General features: G+C 40.6%; 1 protein-coding gene across 1 annotated transcript in view; it reads left to right on the plus strand.

Moving 5' to 3' along the window:
* Positions 1-25,573, plus strand: part of ABCC4 (ATP-binding cassette, sub-family C (CFTR/MRP), member 4) — a 357,151-nt gene that overhangs the window by 300,149 nt on the left and 31,429 nt on the right. Inside the window, exons 26-27 of the mRNA XM_006832001.1 lie at positions 3,284-3,439; positions 17,638-17,727. Coding sequence (XP_006832064.1) covers positions 3,284-3,439; positions 17,638-17,727 — 246 coding nt within the window. The remainder of the gene's footprint in view (positions 1-3,283; positions 3,440-17,637; positions 17,728-25,573) is intronic.

A 25,573-nucleotide genomic window follows, 5' to 3' on the forward strand; every position in this document is an offset into this window, starting at 1 on the left:
TGCTCCTTGGAGGCCAAGATGGCCAAACTTAATCTCTCATACTTTAGACATATTGTCAGGAGGGACCAGTCACTGGAGAAGGATATCATATTTGGTAAGGTGGAGGGTCAGAGAAAAAGAGATGGATTGGCCAAATGGCAGCATCGATGGACTCAAGCATGGCAACAATAGTGAGGTTAGCCCTGGATCTGGCAGTGTTTTGTTCTGCTGTACATAAGGTCGCTGTGGGAGGGTACCGACTCGATGGTACCTAACAACAACAGGAGACTTGTGAAAAACTTTCAGTCCATTGTGCTGATGGCTCTGAACAAGCGCTTTGAACCAATTCCATCCAGTTTGAGTCTCTGCTGAGAATATACCTTTCCATCTCGGAGATACTGAATCTGAATCTCCATGTTAACAAATGCTCAGCTGATTGTCTAACCTGAATGAACTGCTCTGAAGCTCTGCTTTGAACAGCAGAGAGAAATAAGTAGCCAGAACCTGGTTTGCTTTCAGCTGCCCTTTTCGTCTTCTCTAACTGGAAGTCAGAGCTCAAAGTCTTGTGGTCTTAGATGACCCCTGGTATGCCCTGCCTCGTGTTAGAGACACATCCCAACCATTTACCTACCCACTGTCATGAAATGGATTCCAACTCACAGTGGGCCTGTTTAGGGTTTCTGAAGCTGTAAACCTTTACCAGGGCAGAACACTTTCTGCTTTCTTCCATAGAATGACTGGTGGGTGTGTCGATCTTTGATTTGTCAATCTTTCGTTTAGCAGTAGAGTGCTTATCCTACAGCACCACCAGCTCTCCTTCAGCTATTTCCTAGTTGTCTACAAATGTTCCACAGATATGGAGTCTGCCAATAGCACTTAAGTATCTGCACATGTTCACAGACATCGTGTTTGCCTAGGTGTGTGTTGGAATCAATTCGACAGCACAGCAAGTTGCGTTTCCTTAGATATGAGAATGCTCAATACGTCATGTGTATATATGTGTATGTTCTGGTGTTGCTGAATGCTGTCAAGTCCTTGTAGATAAACCTTCTGCGATGCACAGGACAGCCCAATACAATAAAGGATTAGCCAGTGCCATGGAGATAAACTTTTAATAGATCACCAAGGACTATGGTGGCTTTTCAATGCCAGTAGAAGGATTCGGCTCTTTTTACCTCGTCTTTAAACCAGTAGCTCTCAACTAGTGGTGATTTTGACCATAGTGGGCCTGTATAAGGTCTTCAAGGCTCTAAATCGTTGTATTTACATATAAGGGCAAATTCTTATGCAGAAAATGTTCTATTAACTGCAAATTAATTCTTAACTGTAATGCAGACTACCTCTAGAAAGATAATAAAATTTAGACCAAGTTAACGTTTCCTAAACCTACTCTCTAGGTATGAAGATGAACTCTATTTTTGAGATACCATTCTTGATTTTACAGATTAAATGTTTTCAAATATGGAGATGTTCAGGTGAGATCATCTGTAAAGTTCCTGGCATACATACTGTCAGTACTTAGTAAAGTTTTGTTCCTCTATTTAAAGCAGTGAGTTTTTAAAATGTTTCTGATTCCACTTCACAGATGATTAAAGGAGTGTCTTTCATACTTCATTAATTGCAGATTCCTAAATAAAGATGATGTCTTTGGAACAACTGTCACCTGTGAGAATTCACAGGCACACTTGTTTGTAAAAAGGCCAGTTTCTGCATGCAAATACACACACACACACACACACACACACACACACACACACACACATATATATATATATATACAAGACCTAGTTTTAATAATACAGTTTCATTCCTGACCAGCATTTTATCTGTATTATATTGATTCTTTGATTTTATAGTCAGCTCCTTTAATTCCTCTTTAATTTTGGGTTAATAAGAAATAATGCTTAACATATATCTTTTCCCCAGGGTCAACTGTAAGTATTAATTGGTTTGTAAAATGTTTTTTTAACTGTTGAAGTGAAAAGGCCCCTTATAAACAACCAATGTTACTGTGGTTGTGTCTCACTATGTGTGTTTTGGATACTGGTTACTGCCTTTTAGACACTGCTTCATGCATCTAAAAAATTTTAAATGTTTACTTAAAAGACCGAACATAGCCAGATGGTTGATATCAGGAAGTGATTAAGTTTTTCTACCACAGAATAATTTGTCTTCAGTGATGTTGTTGTTGTTAAGTGCCATCGAGTCGATTCCGACCCATAGCGACCCTGTATAGGGTTTCCAAAGAGTAGCTGATAGCACCTGCATAAATGGATAGTTGTACATTGCACCTTTGACTTGAATTGTTAATGCTACTGCTGCCGCTACGTGCCATCTAGTCACTTCTGACTCATAGTGAGGACCTTGTATAGGCCTTCTGAGGCTGTAAACCTATATGGAAACAGAAAGCCTCATCTTTCTCCCACAGAGCAGCTTGTCGATTCAAACCGCTGACCTTATGATTGGATGCCCAACACGTAAACCCACTATGCCACCGGTGTTCCTTTAAATTTTTAATATCTTTGTGAACTTGTCCAAGAAATGCACAAAGATCATAATGACCCTAAACCTAGAGGTAAGGTTAATTTAAAGATGAGCTTTTAATAGATCACTTAGAACAATTGTGGCTTTTCACTGCCAGTAGATGGATGCTGCTGTTTTTAACTCTTCTTAAACCAGTGGCTCTCAACCAGTGGTGATTTTGCACCCCAGAGGTATTTGGCAATGTCTGTAGACATTTTTGATTATTGCAAATGAGGGATGCTATTGGAGTACTTGTGTGGCACTGTAGAATAAGCACTGGGCCACATGGTCAGTATGAATTGCAAGGTCAGCAGTTCAAACCCACCAACTGCTCCTTGGAAATTCTGCATAGGTTTACTATGAGTCGGAACCAACTTGATGACACTTAACCACAATTGGGATCTAATGAATAGAAGCCAGGAATACTGCGGAACATTCTACAATGCACAGGACAGTCCTGTCCAACAAAGGATTATTCAATGCAAAGTGGCAACAGTACCAAGGTTGAGAAACTCCTCTAGAATGTTGTTAAGTGGCATCCAGTCAGTCCCGACTCATAGAGACCCTGTGTAGGGTTTCTGAGGAGCGGCTGATAGGTTTGAACCACTGACCTTGACCTTGTAGTTAAGTTAGCAAACCATTGCTTACCCTACAGCGCCACACCAGGGTCCCACCAATAGAATTTTCTCACTCTAAAATTTCCTGAATTGGTCTTCAAGGTGTTCTTTTAGGTTTGTTGCTTGATGTGTTCTTTAATCCCTCTTGCTGGATCTCTTTGTAGGTTGGAATTGTGGGAAGAACAGGAGCTGGAAAAAGTTCCCTCATTTCGGCCCTTTTTAGATTGTCAGAACCCGAAGGAAAAATTTGGATTGATAAGATCTTGACAACCGAGATAGGACTTCATGATTTAAGGAAGAAAATGTCAATCATACCTCAGGTATGCAAGTCAGAGCAATCTAGCATGCTTCCTTTATAAGGACACCTAAGTTTATGGCTTTTAATTTTACTGCTTTTTTTTTTTTTAATGGATGAGTCAGTCCCTTCCCCCAATAGAACATATTTTTAAACAACAGGTATTTTTATAAGGGGGCAGGTTTTATTTGTTCGTTTGTTTTAGGGGCATACATGTGAGAGATTTAGTAATAACTTACAGGGTTTTGGACTCAGACTTTGTTTAATTTGTGGGCATTGTTTTCTCAGCAATCATCAGGCCATCAAGAAGAACACATGAGCAGACACAATGCAATATACACAGAATATATGCAGAATATACACAATACACATATGCACAGAATACACACAGAATATAAATAATACACATACCACAGAATATATATAGCATATACACGCCATTCACATATATACACAGAATGCACACATAAATGCACAGTATGCACACAAAGAATATATGCATACATACATAATACATATGTGCACAGAATACATACACACAGCATGCACATTCATAAACAGTGCATACAATCACAAAATACACACCAAATGGACATATGTACACATACATACAGAATACACACAATCACACAGAACATACATATACACAGAATATATGATCACAAAGTACATACACAGACTACACACACACAGGTGAGATGGGACACATGGCAGGAAGACAAGACAAAGTGCAACTTATGTGCTTTCTGAGAAGGTGTCTAAGGAGTGCTCTTTCATGTCTGTGTACTTTTAATAGATCACTTAGAAAAATCTTGGCTTTTCACTGCCAGTAGATGGATTCTGCTGTTTTTAACTCGTCTTAAACCAGTGGCTCTGAACCAGTGGTGATTTTGTACCCCAGAGGTATTTGGCAACGTCTGCAGACACTTACAAACATGACACCTAAATAGCAGGGGATGTCGACTTTCAGCGTATGCTGTCCCTGTATTAAAGATCCTCTCAGCTAGTGGAAGTATGACTGAATGCTTACTGTAGAAATAAGAGTTTCAGTTTGCACATTGTATCCACTTGGGTTGCACCCATCTCTGAAACGGCCTTAATGAAATGTACTTAGCAGAGATAATGGGTGTGTCTGTAAAGTTCTTTCATATTCTTGGAAGAAAGGCTCTAGAAACGTGTCCTGCATTATCTTGAATGCTTCTTAATAAGAAATGTTTGTATGCTTGTAGACATAAAAGAAGTCTAAATAAAGAAATAATGTTAGATGATTCTTGGCTGTGCTGGGAATGTTTTGGAAGCACATCTGAGCAAAGACTCAATTTACCTTGACATCACCAGGTTTGGGTTCTGTTCCATAAGTTTCCACCCTATTTGTGAGCATGCCTTATGTCTATCCCCTCGAGAAGGTGCTTACCAAACAGTGCTAAGCTTTGTATCCAGGCAGATAGTGATCACCAACCATTGTAAACACAGAATGTTTATTTCTTCATTTTATAGACATTCGTCTCCAAGGTGCAATGTTGGGTGATGTTAAAAAAAACAAAACATGTCTGGAGAGACTCCGCAGCACATGAAGGGGCCCGGGAAATGATTCTGAAGACCCCACAGGGTAGAGTCTCGAAAAACTCTGAGAGTTATCATTGTTAAAATGCCATCAAGGCAGTTCCAATTCATGGAGACCCTGTATAGGTTTTCCAAGAGCTGCCGGTGGGTTTGAACTGCTAACCTTCTGATCAGCAGTCCAGTGCTTATCCTGTAGCACCACACCAGGGCCCCTGAGAGTTAACAGAGCCCCAAGTTTTGCATCCACTCCTTACTTGCCAACATGGGTAGGTTCCAAAGATCAGGTCATTATGTGAAAATCAGCCTTATGTGAAAATGGGGGCTGACCACATCAGATCCCCAGACGGAGGATGACTACATCGTTCTGTAACTGCCAAGCCCCTGAGAACCGTGGCCTGGCGGGCTTACTCATAACCGCAGCCGGTGCTGCTCTTCACCTCCGCATTCATTATTACCAGATGTGGTGGTGTTCGTGTGCAAATTAGTAGCATAGTAGGTTTTGTTGTCAATGCGAATTGTGACTTTAGGAGAGAGTTGGTAAGACAGGAGTAGGGTATATGAGGAGGTCACTTAGCCTACCAGATTCAGGCTCCTTGTCTTTAAACCAGGAGAAGTAATGACTGTCTCACAGACTGCCTGTGAAGACCTAATTGGATAAGAAACTACTCGTGGCCTGGTTGTTAGGAATGCTCAATAAATCGTCTTTATTTTTATTATGGGAATCCTGGTGTAGTGCTGTGGGCTAATGCGCTGGCCTGCAAAGTCGCTTTAAACCACAGGGTCAGAGGTTCAAACTTGCCAGCTACTCCTTAGAAACTCTATACAGGGTTGCTATGGGTCAGAACTGACTCGGTGGCAGTTTAACAACAACAATAATTGTTATATTGGGAGTCATGGTATGGCACTGTGGATTAATGTACTGGACTGCAAAGTCAGTTGAACTGCAAGGTCAGCAGTTCAAACTCACCAGCTGCTTCTCGAAAACCCTATACAATTTCTCTATGAGTTGGAACGACTCAATGGTACTTAACAACAGTAGCAATGACAACGATATTGTTATAACTAGGAGCCCTGGTGGTGCTGTGGAATAAGCACCGTACAGCTAACCACAAGGCAGGCAGTTCAAACCCACCAGCTGCTCCAAAGAAGATGCCTCCCATGAAGACTTACAGTTGTCAAAAGGAGTTTGGGGGCACAGTGGTTAAGCACTTTGCTCCTAACCAAAAAGTCAGTGGGTAAAACACACCAACCTCTCTGCCGGGGAGAGGTGGGACTGTTGGCTTCCATGGTCACGTGAGCGCTCCTCCCGAGGCTCGCTCTGAGTCAGAATTGCCTCCGCAGCAGCAGGCATTAGGGTCACCTGGATAATGCAAGCAGTTTAAGCACTTGACTACTAGCTGAAAGGCTGGTGGGTCAAACCCATCCAGAGTTCCTTGGCTGGAGATCTGCTTTAGAAAAGTTACAGCCATGAAAACTCTACAAAACAATTATTCTCTCCAAACATGGGTTACCAAGAATCCCAATCTGCTTGACATAGAACAACAATTTTTGCTAAAAGTTGGGCTACTGGTCTTTCAGGTATTATTACTACTTAGACTCCTGGTGTGGTGCTTTAGGATCAGCACTGGACTGTGAACCACAAGTTGGCAGTTCAGATCCACCAGCTGCTCCTCAGAAACCCTGTACAGGTTCGTTATGGGTCGGAATTGACTTGACGGCACTTAACAACAAGTGTAAATAAGGGCACGTTCTGGAAGGATCTTGCTCTTTGATTTATTTTTATGTCTTTGTGGCTTTTTTATATTTATTTCTGTGATACCAATATATAATTAAATAGTGAAGGGGAAGAAAACGAGCGCTAACAAGTTCTAGGGAAAAGCCTCATGGAGAAATCTAATGTCGACAAGAAAAAGAGGCAAGAATGTTACGTTTCCTTTTATTTTCTGGTTTCCTTCCCGCCCAGGCTCTTACTGCTTTCCCTGCCACTGCTCTGCCCCCCACAAATACTTTGTAGTCCCCCACGAAGGCCACTGACATTTTTCTCCGTCCCTCGCCACATTCTGCGCTATTTTCGACCTCTCCTTGAGGACAGACACTGTGTCTTGTGTTTCTCTTGCTTTAGTGTGCCATGCATTCCCTGACAAGTCACACAATATTCAGAATAATTCCTAACATTTGTGGAATCCTTAGCATGTTTGAGCCACTTCCCCTACCATCTTGCACTTCATCCTCATGACAGTTCTATTTGACAGATACAAAAAACTGAAGCACAGAGAGCTGACCCCACAGAACTAGTCAATAGCATAGCCAGGACTCAAATTTAGGGCAGTTCCCAACTCCATCTCTTGAGCTTCTACCAACTCTACCAGGGACTTTAAAATTGCGCCGCTGACTCTAACCCACAGCAAGAACTCTGCTTTGCATCATGCACACATACCAAGAGAAAAATTGCACAAAACAATACTGCTCTTACTCTGTGCTCTGCTGTGTTCTTTCCTGTTTTATTCTAGTTTATATAGAAGAAAAAAATGGCAGTCACGACTCACAAAATTGATTTCATGATCCATTAGTTGCACCTGCAGTTTGAAAACCCTGTTGTATGTTAGCATTATTTCAAGGAGCCTGGCCTATGTTACTTAATCTCACAGCTGCCCTGAAAGGGGGAATATTATCCCCATTTTCCAATGTGGAAACTAAGGCTCAGGGATGGTTAGTAACTTACCTGAGTCAAGCAGTTAAGCAGTAGAGTCAGAACTCAGGACTATCTGACTCTTATTCTCTCTGTATATTTATTATTTATTTATTCCCAATAAATGCTTGTTGAACTAAATGGTGTCCCATCAGATATTTCCCCCATTGTTTTCCTATTCACCCTACTGAAAAAATATTATCATGAAACATAACGGAAACTAATAAATACGAAGTAAAGGGTGACACCACATGATAAGCACTTGGCCTCAAGTTCAGTTTGAACAGCAAGGTCGGTGGTTCAAGCTCAACAGCCGCTCCTTGGAAACCTTATACAGGGTCACTATGACTTGGAACCGACTCAATGGCACTTAACAACAACAACAACAACAACAACAACAACAAAGTTGGAAGAGAATGCTTCCCTCATTTGGACAATTGAGTGGTTTGGGAGAACTGAATTCTTTGTGATTTTTGCCCAAAACTTCAAGTCACACCCAGTACTTAAAATCAGTTTAGAAGAGGGATTTGTTGACTTTTGTGTCTTGGTTGGGTAAATATAGTGGAAGATGCTCAGAATCACACCTGGCAGAGCTGAGCATGCTTTCCCTTTACAACATCTACCTGGCTGCAGAGGTGGGAGACTGCCTGTTGGCATAGCGACTGGGAGGTTGCACAAGATTCGCCTAAAGTGCAGAAAATGTACATCCCTTTTCTCCTCAAGTGACGGCAAACAGGGTTGCATGTGTCTCCTATTGTTAGATGTCGTCAAGTCGATTCTGACTCTTAACAATCCCATGTGACAAAATTGATCTACCTGTAGGATTTCCAAGGCCATAATCTTAATGGAAGCAGATGGCCTGAACTGTCTTCCATGGAGCCACTTGGTGGGTTTGAATAATCAGTCTTTTGGCTGACAGCTAGGTGCTTAACCATTTGTGTCAATATCGTTTACCCTGCTGTAATTAACCTAGGAAGTCTAGAGACAATTTGGCCAAAGCCAAACCAAGCACCACCTCTCGATTTCTCCAGTTTAGGTGTGGCAGGGGCAGATTGCTCCATAAGCAAGGTAAGCACAGGCTTACTTGTGCTTGCTTACTAATCCATAGTGAACAATATCAGACACTCATAAACATAAGTAAGCCCGTGCTTACCTTCCTTACCGGGCACTCCATCCCTGTCAGGGACTGAATTGAAGAGTAGGCTTAGATCCTGTAGCACAGTGTTGCGGGGTGGGGAGACAGGCAGATGCCAGCCACACATAGAGGTACAAGCATTGATGTGGTGAAAAATGTGAAATTGGTTACTAAAGATTAATATGTAAATGCAAGTAAGCCAGTGCTTGCCTTGCTTATTGGGTAACCAGTAGCGAGCGCCCTGGCTCCTTGTTTGCCATACTCCTGGGGCTGGGGTGGTGAGCTGCTGTATTCTTTCTCTCTCCCGAGCTTTTTCCCTTCTCTGCCACTCTGGACCCTGCCATGAGCAAATTAGAATTTGGGGAGAAGGGATAACTGTGAGAGCTGAGACAGGCAATTTTAGAAAATGAAATAACCACATTCCGAAGAACACGTTTCTCAATATATGTTCACAACTTTAGGAACAAGCGACACATGAAAACAGGCTGATTTTTGGAGAGGCCACCAAAATGTATGTTTCCATTGTGCACTTGACTTGAAGTAGTTAAAAATGCTCCCTAAAGAGAACACCAGGGTGAGGTGATGTATTTAGGGAATGCTTCCTTAGCTAAAACGTTCTGGGAAAATGGATTTCAAAACTCTTGCTTTTCTGGATGGATCCTTTACAACTTTCCTATTGACACAAAGAGAATGTTTTCAATCAAAGAAGAATTCCATTCAAATTCATTATTTATGACGGCACCCCAAGGGTAGGCGCAGATCAGAGCTGTCATCTTTATCAAGATTCACCAGGTTCATAAAAAAAAAAAAAAGAGAGAGAGAGATTTAAAAAAAAAAAAAAAAATCAAAGCCAAAGGAAATTATTTTAAAAATAAGTAAATAAATCAATTTCTCTATTTTGGTGTTTCTCTTCCCTGAGTGTTCTTGAGTGGGTTGAAACCATTAACCAAAGCAGTGTCTCTTTAAGACTTTTTTTTTTTTTATTACCTGAGTTTCTTTCCTTTTTTTTTTTTTCTTTTTGCCTTGAGAACAAAACTCAAAGAGAAAAGAGATGGGTATGCTGTTACTAGTAAAGAAATACAATTGGATTCCAGCCTAATGCGACCGGCCCTTTGTTTCTGCACACTGAAGTTTCATTAAAGCCCACAGAACTGCTCCCTAGAGCTGGTGACCTTTTTGTATCTAAAGAGGACTTTGCACTGGACTTAAATTCTTTTTCCTTTGTGGGCGAACAATGTTCTTTTCTTCTGAAAATGGATGATGATCGGTTCATTCAGAGGCTACAGGATTAAAAAAAAAAAGGAAACCAAGATTTCAAGAGACTTCAGGTGACTCCCTCATTATAGAAGCAGGCAGATGAACTGCAGTTTAAAAAGGTTCTCAGGATTTGAAAATGAAAATGTAGTTCTTAGCACACCAAGAAACAGCAGTAGCAGCTACTCTTCAGTGTATATTTCAGTAGAAGGAAGGTTTCTGATTTGAGAGCCTCCAAAAATTGGGCTGAAGTGTTTTTGCTTTCTCTTGTAATCACTTGTACTTTTTCTGTCTTATTCCCAGATTGATTTCGAGTCTGAAGGTTAGTGGGTAGGATTTCTTTTAGAGATCAGGACTGGCTTGTCTTCCAGGAGTGTATACAAAGGTCTAGGGAGATTGTGAGTTTCAGTCTTGTTGTGTTGCGGGATTATCAATTTACTTCACTAAATGTTTTGATTCCCCATGGCCAATTTTTGGGTCACAAGCCTAATGTGAACTTGTGTTACCTTAGTAACAAAGGGAAAATATACTACTGAATTTGTCACAAATAATTTTTTTTTAAAGTATAAACTTTAAAACACAATGAAAAATAGCTTTGACACTAATGCTCCATTTAAAATAGTACATTGAACAAAAGCATCTGTTTCCTTAACTGTACCAAGCCAGATAACCGTGGAGTTAAAATAAAACTCATATTAAATAAGGTGTAAATGTGTGCCTTCAAAAAATATACTTTGGCTAATAAATTCCATATCTATTTACATGAAGGTTGTATATTCTACCATAAAGCTCTGCAGTGTAATGTTCAGGCTGCAAACATTTTTACAACACTTATTTATAAGATTACTTTATTAACTACATTGTATGAAGGTGGGTACTTTAATAATATCTATCAAAAATGATAATTAATTTGACCCTTATCTGCTCTTGCAGAATGTCTACTGTGAGCACTTGTATTACCTTTTGAAGATAATATAAAGGTTTCTTGTTTGGCAAGCAGATGAAAGTAAAATGAGTTGAAACCAAAATGAATAAATACCATGTGTAAAGCACTTTGGCATATTCAAATAGACATTATTAACAAATTGCCTTCTGGTTCTAAAGAAAACTACAGCTTCAATCAGCTAACGTTTTATTAAATTATTCTCCTATTCAACAAGTTTTGATTGAAATTTTACTCATTATGAAATACATATTTGGCAGCTCCTAACAAAGGAAAATAACTTTATTTATTAAGCTATTTTCTTCTATCTAATGCAGCTAAATAAACATGAGTAATTACCTAAAATTTCCTCTAAAATTGACCCTCGGGGGCCCTTACAATTTGGGGGGAAATGCTTACATTTAACATTTTGGTTTTTATGATAATGAGCAGTGGTTTGGTGACAGTTACCACAACCTCTTTAAAACAGAATATTTGAGGTCACTGAACAACAGCACAAAGAAACTGCAGGTGTTTTTCAGAACTCTGAAATTTGCAACCCCTGTTCTGTGAAGGACACCACTTTAGGTCCCTAGTTTTTGGGGTGATCCATCCATTTCAAAGAGTAGAATGTGATGGAGAGAGAGGCCCTGGTTTATTTAAGTAGATGATTAGGTTTTAAATGTATATTTCTGTGCCTGTTTTGAACCATCAAAACCACTGTTCCCAAATGTTCTAAAACTGGGAAGTTTCTCATCACTTATCAAAAGAAGAAAGGTTTATCTTTAAAAATCAAAAGTTTTTTTATAGATCAGTTATGAAAACACATCTCAAGCATGTAATTTGAAACGCCAGGTGGCTACTTTATTAAACCCTTGACCTGTTTTAGATGTAACGTTGTGCTAAGAAAGAAATCCATAGGGGAAAAGGTTCAGGTAATATAAGTCACAATAGATGAGTAAATGGCCTACTGTTAATACAAGCAGAGGGACCACCTCTTAGTTCTCCAACTGAACTGACAGCGGATTCCTTAACCTGCTCTTTTGCAGCCCCTTTTATTTCCTCAAACAACAATGCTAACAGAGTGTCTTAGATTTGGCCTCTGACTGGAGTACTGTCCATGGGTCAGAGTGCCCTGTGTGGGGATGAGAAGAGCATCATCTGAGTGTGGAATGCTGACTTCCAGTGACTCAGCAACTCCTCTTCTAGCCATATTGCTTCTATAAACCTGGTCTAACAAATACAGGAGAAAATACCCAGCTTGTTGGAATCTAAGCACTAATAGTTAATTACAAAGAGTAAGATAAATGCTCAGAAGAGAAATGTGAACTCAGTAGAACAATGGTTGTTCCTTTGAGAAGGAATTCTCAACCATTGCTTGCATAGTTGTATAGTCTTTGATCTGTAGTTTAATCTCTAGCCTTAAATTTGGCTCTCAGGATTTTTCAGTTCAGTTCATTTAGTTCAGTAATCTTTTTGAAACATATTTTGACCAGTGATTAACAACTTCGTTCAGATAAAGTGTCCAGTTCAGTGTCTTTAAATTTTTGGATTTTGCTTGTTGTTAGGTGCCATTGAGTTGATTCCTACTCATAGCAAACTCGTGCACAGCAGAACAAACCTGCCCTGTCCTGAATCATCCTCACAATGGTTGTTATGAGCCTGTTGTTGCAACCACGGTGTCACTCCATCTCCTTGGGGTCTTCCTCTTTTGTACTGGCTCTCAACTTTACCAAGCCTGGTGTTCTTTTTCAGGGATTGGTTCATCCTGATAATACATACTAAGTATGTGAAACAAGATCAGTTCTTCATCTAGCTTCCTTATTCATTGTCCAGCTTTCACATGCATATGAGACAACTGAAAAGACCATGGCTTGGGCCAGGTGCATTCTAATCCTTATCACTTTAAAAAAGATCTTTGGAGCAGATTTGCTGAATGCAATATGTCATTTGATTTCTTGACTGCTGCTTCTGTGAGCATGGTTTGTGGAGCCAAGACAAACGAAATTCTTGACAACGTCAATCTTTTCTCCATTTATCATAGTGTTGTTTGTTGGTCAAGTTGTGAGGGATTTTGTTTTCTTGACATTGAGTTGTATTCCATATGAAAGGTTATAGTCTTTGATCTTCATCAGTAAACACTTCAAGTCCTCTTTGCTTTCAGCAAGGAGGTTGTATTATCTGCATATTGCAGTTGTTAACTGAGCTTTCCTCCAATCCTGATGCCGTGTTCTTCATGTTGTTCAGCTTCTCAAATGATTTGCTCAGCACACAGATTGAATAAGTATGGTGATAGGATCGAACCCTGGTGCACACCTTTTCCTGGATTTAATTCTCTCACTATCCCTTATTCTGTTCAAACTACTGCCTCTTGATGTCTCTTGTGCATGTCCTCTTGTGAACCCAGCTTGAATTTCTGGCAGTTTCCTGTCAGTGTTCTGCTACAACTGTTTTTGAATTGATGTTGTTGTTGTTAAGTGCAGTCAAGTCGGTTCCGACCCATAGCGACCCTGAACAGGGTTTCCGAGGCTGTAAATCTTGACAGGAGCAGAAAGCCTCATTAGATCAAGCAAAATTTTACTAGCATGTGATATTAAATATATTGTTTGATAATTTATGCTTTTTGATATATTGGATCAATTAAAATTTTTTGGAATGAGCACAGATACGGGTATCTTCCAGTCAGTTGTTCACGTAACTTTCCTCAGCTTTCTTAGCATAGACTAGTGAGTACTTCCAGCACTGCATCAGATTGTTGAAACATTTCAATTGGCATATGGTTAATTCCTAGAACCTTGTTGTTTGCTAATGCTTTCAGTGTATCTTGGACTTCTTCCTTCAACGCCATTGGTTCTGGATCCTCTGCTACCACCTGAGATGGTTGAATGCCGATCAGTTCTTTTTGGTATAGTCACTTTGTGTATTCCTGCCATCTTCTTTTGATGCTTCCTGTATTGCTCAATATTGCAACCCAAGACTTCAATTCTTTTTCTTCATTTCTTTCAGCTTGAGAAATGCTGAGCATGTTCTTCCCTTTCGGTTTTCAACTCCAGGTCTTTGCACATTTCATTTTTATACTTGACCTTGTCTTCTCTGGCTGCCCTTTGACATCTTCTGTTCAGCTCTTGTACTTTCTCATTTTTTCCATTAGCTTTATCTACTCTATATTCAAGAATAAGTTTCAAAGTCACTTCTGACATCCTTTTTGTCTTTTCTTTTTTACCTGTCTTATTAACGGCCTTTTGCTTTCTTCATGTATGATGTTCTTGAGGCCATCCCATAACTCCTCTGGTGTGTTCTTAAGATGGTCTCTAAATTCAGGTGGAATATACTCAAGGTGGAGTCCTGGTGTGGTGCTGCGGGTTAACGCATTGGACTGCAAAGTTGGTTTGAACCTCTAGGTTGGCGGTTCAAGCTCACCAGCCGGTCCTCAGAAAACCTATACAGGGTTGCTATGGGTTGGAATTGACTCGATGGCACCTAACAACAATATATTCAAGGTCATACTTTGGCTCTCTCCTGAGCTTGTTTTAATTTCCTTCGGCTTCGGCCTGAGTTTGCATATGAGCACAGTCAGCCCCTGACCACCTTCTGCCTGATGATTTTGAGCATCTCTATTGTTTCTTCCTACAGCTATAGGCCATTTGATTTCTGTGTTTTTTTATCAGTGAGGTTCACATGATGGTGGTGGTGGTTATGTGCCGCGGAGTCGATTCTGACTCGTAGCGACCTTGTACAGGGTTTCCAAGGCTGTAAGTCTTTACGGGAGCAGAAAGCCTCATCTTTCTCCCGCGGAACAGCTGGTAGTTTTGAACTTCTGACCTTGAGGTTAATTAGCAGCCCGACTCGTAACCACTACACTACTAGAGCTCCTTCACATGTGTAGTCACCGTTTATATTGTTGAAAATAGTAAGTATTTGCAATGATAAAGATACTGGGCTTTCACAGTTCTACCATGTTATCTCCAGCAGGCTTTCTGTCACCAAGGCTGTATTTTCCAAATGTTGATCCTTCCTCTTTGCTTGTGACTTTCACATTCCAATCACCAGTGCTTCTTGATTGCATGTTAAGCAGTTTCATCCTAAAGAAATTGGTAGAATTCTTCAGTTTCTTTATCATTGCTATGGCGGTTGGTGCTTAACTTTGAACAATAGTTGTATTCACTGGTCTTCCTTGTAGATATATAGATGTTATCCTATCACAGACAGCATTATACTTCAAGATAGATCTTGAAATGTTCTTTATGACAATGAAAGTTACACCATTCCTCTTGAATTTGTCATTCCCAGCACAGTAAACCAGGATTGTCAGATTCAAAGTGGCCAGTTCCTGTCCATTTTAACTCACGAGTGCCTAGCATGTGGATCTTTATGTGTTCCATCTCATGTTTGATGATTTCCAGTTGTCTTAGACTCATAATTTGTCCATTCCATGATCTCATTATTAATGGATATTTGCAGCTGTTTCTTCTCATTTTGATTTGTGCACCATCAGCAAATGAAGGTTCTGAAAGCTTTGCTCTATCCATGCTTTGAAGTTGACTTTACTTTGAGGAGGGAGCTCTTCCCCAGTCATAGTTTGAGTACCCTCCAACCTGAGGGGTTCAACTTTGGGCACTGTATGTGACAGTGTTCTACTGCTATTCATAAGGTTTTCAGTGGCTAGTCTCTCAGAAATGGACCATCTGTTCCTTCTTTCTAGCATGTTCTTAGTCTGGAAGCGCTGCTGAAACCTGCCCACAGTGAGTGACCCTGCTGGTGTTTGAAACACAAGTTGGCATAGCTTCCAGTGTTAGCATCATGCAAGCCACCACAGTACGACATACTGACAGACAAATGCGGGTGGATTTGGCTTAGGGTTACATATATTTGGGCAATATACCATTGTTTTTCTCCCTTTATTTCTCCCTCCCTCTCTCTTAAAACTTAATGTTATTATGCGTTATGACTAAGGAAAAGAAAAATAAGTCTATCTTCTCAATTTTTCTTCTCAGGGTTTTCAGGCTAGATGCAAGGCGAGTCATTCCCTGGAGTGGTTCTCAAGTACCTGTGGCAGAGTCAGCTCTCTTGTTACATGTCTGTACCTTTCAGCATTCTGCCATTTTCACTGAAAGCAGACAGCTGGACTCTTTTGCTACTGCCTTTATCCTGTGGCCTGGCTTACTAGAACCTTCCAGAAGATTTTCACAGGGCGTATATGAGCTCAGGTTCAAGATCATTTCCTGGAACCTAGAAGGAGGCATAGATTTCCAGAGGAATTTAATTGTCAGCTCCTCCTGAAGTAGATGAATAGGATGAGCCATTTAAATTGAAATAATCTTATTATGACACTCTTCACAATGGGTTTTAGGTTATCCTGCCCTTGTGCTTAATAACAAGGTTCTGTGAGGCGTGTAACCCCGATGTGCAAAGTAGATAATCTGGCTATTAGCTGACGAGAAATCAGGGACAATCTGTTTATGAATAGAGGTGCCCCTTGCTCCATTAGTTTGCCTCCTCTTAACATGAACAAGGCATCCCAGTTGCACATGTGGAGATTCCCAATCCCAGAAGTCAGTATTACCCCTAGAGGAAACCCCTCATTTAGTGTTCAGGGTTATAGGGTAGAATTGCACCGTAGGGTTTTCTTAGCTGCAATTCTCACAGACGCTGATGGCCAGACCTTTCTTCATGGTGCCAACTGGTGGGTTCAAACCACAACTCTCAGGGTTAGTAGCTGAGAGCAAACTGGTTTGCCCAACCAGTGTAAATGTGAACACATGTAACAATTTGTCTTTGAGACACAATCTTCTAACTGATTCTGCTGTTGGTATTTTCTAGCATCCCACTAGAATTGACAATTTCTATAGTTCTTTTGAAGTTGTTGTTGTTAGGTACCATCGAGTCAGTTCCAACTCATAACAACTCTGTGCACAACAGAACAAAAACACTACCCCATTCTGGGACAACCTCACAATCATACAATCATAGCTTCATTTGAGCCCCTTGCTTCTGCCACTATCCCAGTCCGTATTGCTGGGGGTCTTCTTCTTTTTCTCTGACCCTCTACTTTACCAAACATGATAGCCTTCTCCAGTGGCTGGTCCCTTCTGACAGTATGTCCGAAGTATGAGAGATGAAGCCTGGCCATCCTGGCTTCCAAGGAGCACAGATCTATTCGTTCCTTTGGAGTAACAAATAAAGAGATCTGCTTCCTGTTTAAGCATACACGAACAAGAAAGCATTTTTATAAACAAAATCTTCCTTTTCCCTCTTCAGTTTGTCTTCTTTAGATGGCACTCTATGACTAACTGAAGATTGTTTGGACTTTGTCCAATAGAAAATTAATAAAGTCTTTTGTAAACAAACATTTGCAACCCTATAATTAATAATGAATTTTGAGTGTTCTAACCCTATTCTGAAAGGGGGTTGTGTGCTGCTAAGTCAGTTCAGACTCATAGTGACTTTGTATAGGGTTTCTAAGGCTATAAATCTTCACAGAAGTAAAAAGTCTCATTTTTTCCCCACAGAATGGCTGGTAGGTTCAAACTGCGGACCTTGCAGTTAACAGTCCAACTTGCCACCCGCTTTGCTACCAGGGTCCCTTCCATAAAGAGGGTACTGGGGGGTGAAAAATCAAAGAGGTCATGGTAATAACATTAACTATTTTGGGACATTTAGGAACCTGTTTTATTCACTGGAACAATGAGAAAAAACCTGGATCCCTTTAATGAACACACAGATGAAGAACTGTGGAATGCCTTACAAGAGGTAATTTATAAAATGTAATTATCTTTAATGTGTTAGTACCAGGATAGATGCATGTATGTTTACAACATTGCAGGTAATTAATGGGAGTTTATTGGTTTCGCTATGTTCACCACCAAGAAGAACATTGATTACAAGAAAGCGCTTCAAATATACATTTGATGCTGACGCAAACAATCAATAAGATGCCTCATGGTTTGTTTGTTTTTTTCACTTTCTTCTTAGAATCCAAAGCAACTAGATGCATTATCTTATTTGCCATCAACAGTGCAGTAAACTTGGTGTTAGTTTATAGTCTCAGATTCTACTAGCAACTAAGTTATCCTGCAAAATTGACTGCCTTGTTAGGGAAGATTTCTGAAGTGGAGACTATAATCGTTTTCCATTGGTACCCAGCCGATCAATGAGACCATGCTTATGAAACACCTTGAAGTTTTATAAGGAAGTGTTTTAGGTGTACATCACATTAGAATATAATCATGTGTATTTTGTTGGCATCCAGGTAACCATTAATACTACAAACTGAATGAATGCAGGTAACAACTTTAGAATTTTTGTTTAGCCTTGGTACAGATCTCTGTGTTTCTAGAAGCTTTTCTCTGTGTCTGTGTGGTGGTTCCCTTTGGACCACTTTTTTGAATTTCCTCGTCCCTTTATGAAAAGGATTTGATGCTATTGGTGTGTATATTTTAACATTAATTATTTTGTGTATTCATCCTGGTTCTGCAAATTAATTCTAAGCCACTTAATGGCAGAAATAATATTTTAGACTTCTAATCCCTCCTAGGGCCTAGCTCAGTGTTTGAACTTTAGTAAGCTCTTAATAAATATGTATTTTTCATATGATTGATCTCTTCATTTCAGAGCAGTGTGGCATACTCCTTTTAAAAAATAAGATTCACAATTCACAGCAATCCGAGCAATCAGTTCCTTGCCACAGTTACGTTCTTCTGAATCCGTGTCATTTAGTGCCAGGCTTTCAGCCTTTATCTTATAGATGAGTCTCAGCTAGGAGCCACCAGGATTGGAAGCCACGTAGTTTCCTGCCAATAATTCTTGTTTGCTGGAGGTGTGTCAGTGCTTAGTTTTCACACATCCACCCTGCTTTCCAGTAACTTTGGGGGTTTCATTTTCTTACATTGGATTGACTACATCACCATATTCTGCTGGAAGATGTGTTGTGAGTCTTTTCACAGTGACATTCCAGGGGAGGGGCAGGTAATCGTCACATTTAAGGGAGATTAGGTGATACCTGCTTTTGAGCTCAACTGAGTACATCGAATAGTAAAATTGTGACACACCTTAAAAGAACAGGAATGACTGGTAATTTATTTTCCTATTCTCAGAGCCTGAGATTTCTCTTCATCAGCTCTCAAAGAGTAAAATTACTCTAGAGACATACACTTCCTTTGTCAGTGATGAAGTAAGAACTTGTTAACTGGGAGACTGTCTTGTCAGTGGAGTCCTGGTGTGGCATGGCAAGATAATGCGCTAGACTGCAAAGTCAATTTGAACTGCAAGGTCAGTGGTTCAAACCCACCAGCCACTCCTTGGAAACCCTATACAAGGGTCACTGTTGGTCAGAACCGACTCAACGACACTTAACAACAGCAATAATCTTGTCAGTGGATTCCTGATGTGGCACTGTGGGTTAATGTGCTGGGCTGCAAATTTGGTTTGAACCACAGGGTTGATAGTTCACCAGCTCACCAGCTGCTCCTTGGAAACCCTTTTCAGGGTCTCTATGGGTTGGAACTGACTTGGTGACACTTAATTAATAACAAAATCTTGTCAGTAACTATCTTAGAACTTGTCTGTCACTTACACGTCCTGATGTGGCACTGTGGAATCAAGCACTGGACTGCAAGGCTGATTTGAGCCACAGGATCAGTGGTTCAAACCCAACAGCTGCACCTTGGAAACCTTATACAGGGTTGCTATGAGTCAGAACTAACTCAACGACACTTAACAGCAACAGCAAGATTAAAAAAAAATTATGAGCTTGTCAGAATTCTAAAAATAATGAGGTAATGAAATGGTTGTTGTTAGTGCCATCAAGTCAGTTCTGATTCATTGTGACACTCTATAGGGGTTTCTGAGGAGCAACTGATGGATTTGAACCACCGATCTTACAATTAGCAGTTGAATGTTTGTCCTGCCATGCCACACCAGGAGTCTGGTGGAAGTGGTTGTTGTCGTTAAGTATAGGGTTTTCCAAGGAGTGACTGTTGGGTTTGAACTGCCAACCTTGTGGTTCACAGTTCAGTGCTGATCCTACTACATGTGGAGCTCCCTGTAAATAAAAAGGAAATCCTCTGAAAACAGATTATAAAATGAGTGGTTTCTATGTATTATAAAACTGACCTTATTAATTATACCTCCTAAAGTGGAAAATTATCCAATGATTGTGTTCATCTAACAATTTTTTCTTTATGACTTTACAGTATCATATAGCTTCCATTTGGGCGGTGTCTGACCGCATAACATCCGTGGTCTCAGAAGGTTATAATAGAGTTCAACTATCCCAATCAGCGAATGGATCTTGGCAAACATGACCACTTTCTACACACATGTGTGTCTCGTGTGTGTTGTAGACAAAGCGATTGTGCTGAAAGCATATAATGGCACAATGCGTACATAACCTCTTATACATACATCTGGATAGTCATAATAAGTACTGGTGTTACTAGCTTATGTATGTACTGTGCTGGCCTTTCTATCTAAAACGTTTACCATGTGACAGTGTATGCTTCGGCTCCTAGGCAGCAGCATCCAGTTGCCCGTATCACTCATTTCTTGTAGCGTTATCTCCCAGTTTTTCTGTAGATACTATCACCATGAAGTGCTCCATGGCTCCCAAAATACAGCAAAACCAGTGCTGGTAACGCAGCAGCAAGAGGCAAAAAGGAAAGTATAGATTTGGAAGTGAAACAAAAGGGTATCAAACAATTGTTGTTACGTACCATCGAGTCAGTTCAGGTCCTGGTGTGGCACTGTAGGATAAGCTCTCCACCGCAAGATCAGTTTGAACCACAAGGTCAGAGGTTCAAACACACCAGCCTCTACTCAGAAACCCTGTACAGGGTCACGTCAATAACAGATGGGGTTTACAAGTCATGGCTAGTGGGTTTGCACCATTGACCTTGCAGTTAGTAGTCCAATGCTTATCTTAAATTACCGTACCAGGGTTCCATCTGAAGATGGAAAATCATTGAATGCTATTGCATAGGATTAAGGTTATAATGATGATCTTTAAAAGCAAATAATAAATTCTCAAGCTCTTAAAGGCTAATGAATATGTGAGAGGGACCTATATCAGATATGGAGAAACTGCTAATGATACACATTGAAGGACCGAACACAAAAACGAATCCCTCTCAGTATGTCGATGATCACTGCTAAAGCAGGAAGGTGAGAAAAAGCGGGACCAAGCTCCGAAATGCTGTTCTCATAATGTCCAAATCACATCACAGTTCTCAGAATGTGTCATGGATGTTAAGAAGCCCATGACTGTATGTTTTTCAGTAAAAAATTTGGTGGTGGTGATTGTTCAGTGCCATTAAGTTGGTTTCAACTCATAGCGACCCTGTATAGGGTCTCTGAGGAGCCAGCTGGTAGTAGGTTTGAACCGTCAACTTTGTAGTTGGCAGTCCTGTGATTATCCTGCTAGAATACAGCCTTGTACAAGGGGGTTTCAAAAAGTTCATGGACAAATCCCATTATTATTATTATTATTTTATGTTCAAGTTCACCAGCTAGTTTGTTTTTGCTTTTTTAAGTTTTTATTGTGAATTGAGTGATAGTTTACATGGGAGAACATCAACATCACACCATTGTTTAATTGCATTGATTACAATCTCCTCCGTGCATCATCACTCAACAGTATTTGCTTCCATTCCCTTTTTTTTTTTGGTGGTGGTGGGGGGAGTGTACACAGAAACACTCAGGAATATATAATAATTTAAACAACCAAAGAGCACATTCTATAAGCTTGCCTCCTGGCCACCAGTAGCCAGTCCCTGTCTTTCCATGAGTCCGGAGTCCTCAGTCCTCAGCTGCTCCCTCTCTCCATGTCCTCATCTCTGCCTCCATCTTTGGTGTCGCTGCTTCTCTGTATAGGGTCCCACACCCCACTTGTGCTCTTCTCCATCGCCATCCTTACTTTTTTTTTGAGAAGGTAACCTTAATTTTAGGGTCAGTTATTACCAGCTGCTCCTCGGAAACCCTGTACATGGTCGCTATGAGTCGAACTCGACTCAGCGGCACTTCACAACAACAACATAGTCACAAAAGGTTACATTTATTCTACTATCTCTATTTTTTAAAATCAAGATAATCAGTAATAAAGAAAATGTTTATGGTTAAACTTGGTGTTGTTGTTAAGTGCCGTCAAGTCAGTTCCAACCCATAGCGACCCTGTACAGGGTTTCCGAAGGTGTAAATCTTTATGGGAGTAGAAAGCCTCATCCTTCTCCCGCAGAGAAGCTGGTAGTTTCGAACCGCTGACCTTAAGGTTCGCAGCCCGATTCGTAGCCATTCCATAATCAAGCTCTTTTAGGGGTATCAGGCGTAAAGGAGAAAACAACATGAAATGGTGCACATAGTTCAGTTTCTATAGAGCTATGCTGGGATTTTCCTTTAAAAAAAAAAAAAAAAAGTCTATGAAAAGTGTTGTGGGAGGGGCAAACAAGAAACACTGTAAAAGCCAGCTAGTGCTCACAGGTGAAGACCCTTCCATTTCTCTTTCGCTAATTTTTGCATCCCAGTTCACTCTATTTCCAGTCAGTAGCCCCGAGAGGCTGCCATTTCCACTCCCTAAAGCACAGATAAAAGCCCTGCTGGGAATAGGTCTGGGTTTAAACAGTTGATCCTAAGGAGAGTACTAGTTGCTCCATTATCTTTTAATTCCATTTTCCCACGAACTTTCTGAAGCCCACTTGTATTCACAGTATAATTTTAGCAGGTTGTAATCATACACCGTTCTGAAACCTGTTATATAAGAAAGGCACCAAAATATTAACAGTGCTTATTTAGGAGGAATAAAATGAGGAGTGGTTTGTTTTGTTTTTTCACTTCTCTGAGTTTCTTCCATTTCCTCTAGTGCCCTTTCTTGCTTTTGTAACTGGAATGGGGAGAGAGGGCTGAATATCCCTGGTGTTGGTTGTTGTTGGTGATTATGTGCCATGGAGTTGGTTCTGACTCATAGCGACCCTGCATAGGTTTTCCAATGATGTAAATCTTTATGGGAGCAGAAAGCCTCATCTTTCATGGAATGGCTAGTAATTTCAAATTGCTGACCTTGAGGTTAGCATCCCGACTCATAATCACTATGCAACCAGAGCTAATTTAGTAGGTTAAAACCTGTGAGCATCTCACGGTAATGGAGATTTGGATCATTCTGCTACGTCACTGATTCTTCCCCAGGGGTTTTTGGAATCTCAGAGTCCTCTGACTATGAAGTCAGAACTTCACCTTATGAACACCTTGGAAGTGTATGCATGTGTTATTGTTGTTGTTATGTGCCGTGGAGTCGGTTCCGACTCATAGCGACCCTGTACAGGGTTTCCGAGGCTGTAAATCTTTACGGGAGCAGAAAGCCTCATCTTTCTTCTGCGGAACAGCTGGTAGTTTCGAACTGCTGACCCTGGGGTTCACAGCCCAATTAGTAACCACCATGCTACCAGAGCTCCCTTTGTTATTATGTGCATGTATTGACTCAGGGAACAGTCTCACACAGGTACCTAATTCCAGTACCATTCAAGTTCCCCTGGGTTTCCCTGTTATATCTGTTCATCTGCCATCTCCATGGCTTTGTTCTTCCCATTACCTTCCCAGGCCAGAGTAGCATAGCCCATCCTGCTCTTCAGTGGGTCGTAGTAGACCTGCTGTCCTTGACAGCTCCTTCAAAGTCGACTAGAAAATCCAGTCAGTTGATTTACAATTGATGCTGAATTGGAAATGGTAGTTCAACTCATGAGGCTGGCTTAAGAATCATGAAGACGACTCTCCTATTTTGCTTTGATCACTTTAACAACTTAACATAAAGAAAAATGATGTTTATTTTTTAAAGTTCTCTTATTTCCGTCTTTCCATAATCTGAGAAATTGGGTTATATGAAGAAAAATGTGGCATCAGGATTGGAGGAAGACTCATTAACAACCTGCGCTATGCAGATGATACAACCTTGCTTGCTGAAGGTGAAGAGGACTTAAAATATTTACTGATGGAGATCAAAGATCACAGCCTTTGGTATGGATTGCACCTCAATGTAAAGAAACAAAAATCCTCACCATTGGGACCAATAAACAACATTCTTATCAATGGAAAAAAGAAGTTGTCAAGGACTTTATTCCTTTTGGATCAAATATCAACACTCATCGAAGCAGCAGTCAAGAAATCAAATGACATATTGCGTTAGGCAAATCTGCTGCATAAGACCTTTTTAAAGTGTTAAAGATCAAAGATGTCAGCTTGAAGACTAAGGTGCACGTGACTCAAGCCATGGTATTTTCAATAACCTCATATGCGTGTGAAAGCTGGACAATGAATAAGGAAGACCATAAAATAATTGATGCTTTTGAGTTATGATGTTGGAGGAGAATATTGAAAGTATCATGGGCTGCCAAAAGAACAAACAGATCTGTGTTGGAAGAAGTGCAGCCAGAGTGCTCCGTGGAGGCCAAGATTGCCAAACTTCGTCTCTCATACTTCAGACATATTGTCAGGAAGGACCAGTCAGTCGCTGGAGAAGGATATCATGTTTGGTAAGGTGGAGGGTCAGAGAAAAAGAGGAAGACCCCCAGCGAAATGGATTGGCAAAGTGGCAGCATCAGTGGGCTCAAGTGGGGTAATAATTGGCCCAGGACTAAGCAGTGTTTCGTTCTGCTGTGCACAGGGTCATTATGAGTCAGTATTGACTCGATGGCACCTAACAACACAACAGCATCTCCCTTGCAGGATGATACCAAAGATGAGAAAGTACATTTGGCATTACCAAGGGTGATAGGCCTATACATGTTGTCCATCTCATTTTGATTATTTTTTAAAATACGCTGAAAGTTCCTTCAAATACTGAAGAAGAGTCAGCTGTAAACGGAAGAAATTTCACTAGGAATTATAGTGCCAGTTAGGGCACCTGAGGAGTAGAAGCAGCTGTTCCTGCAGCACAAATAACTCCAGATGAAGCAGCACACCAGGAAAAGGTCAGAAGATCACAAGATCCCAGAAATGAACCAGCGGTATGTCCGTTCTAGAAGAACAGCTTTAATATTGGGATGACCCATTAAGAGTATGGTATGTCATGTCAGATCTGTGAAGAAATCATCTAATTATGTTCAATGTTTCTCTATTAGAAGACAACGATGTCTCATTAGACAACCAAGATACAGAAATCTGAGCCTCAGAAAACTCAGTAGTCAGCCTTTCTTCTACACATGGCATATCCAGACTCCTTCTACCGTTGTTGTTCAGTGCCATCGAGTCAGTACCGACTCATAGTGACCCTATGCACAACAGAACAAAACACCGATCCTGGGCCAACATCACTATAGTTGCCATACTTGAGTTTATCGATGCTGCTGCTACTTGGCCAATCCATCTCATTGGGGGTCTTCCTCTTTTTCTCTGACCCTCCACCTTACCAAACATGATATACTTCTCCAGCGACTGGTCCCTCCTGACAATATGTCCGAAGTATGAGAGACGAAGTTTGGCCATCCTGGTCTCCAAGGAGCACTATGGCTGCACTTCTTCCAACAGATCTGTTGGTTCTTTTGGCAGCCTATGGCACGTTCAATATTCTCCTCCAACACTATAACTCAAAAGCATCAATTCTTCTATGGTCTTCCTT

This window comes from Chrysochloris asiatica, unplaced genomic scaffold (genome assembly GCF_000296735.1).
Source record: "Chrysochloris asiatica unplaced genomic scaffold, ChrAsi1.0 scaffold00005, whole genome shotgun sequence".
In the NCBI taxonomy this organism is placed as follows: Eukaryota; Metazoa; Chordata; class Mammalia; order Afrosoricida; family Chrysochloridae; genus Chrysochloris; species Chrysochloris asiatica.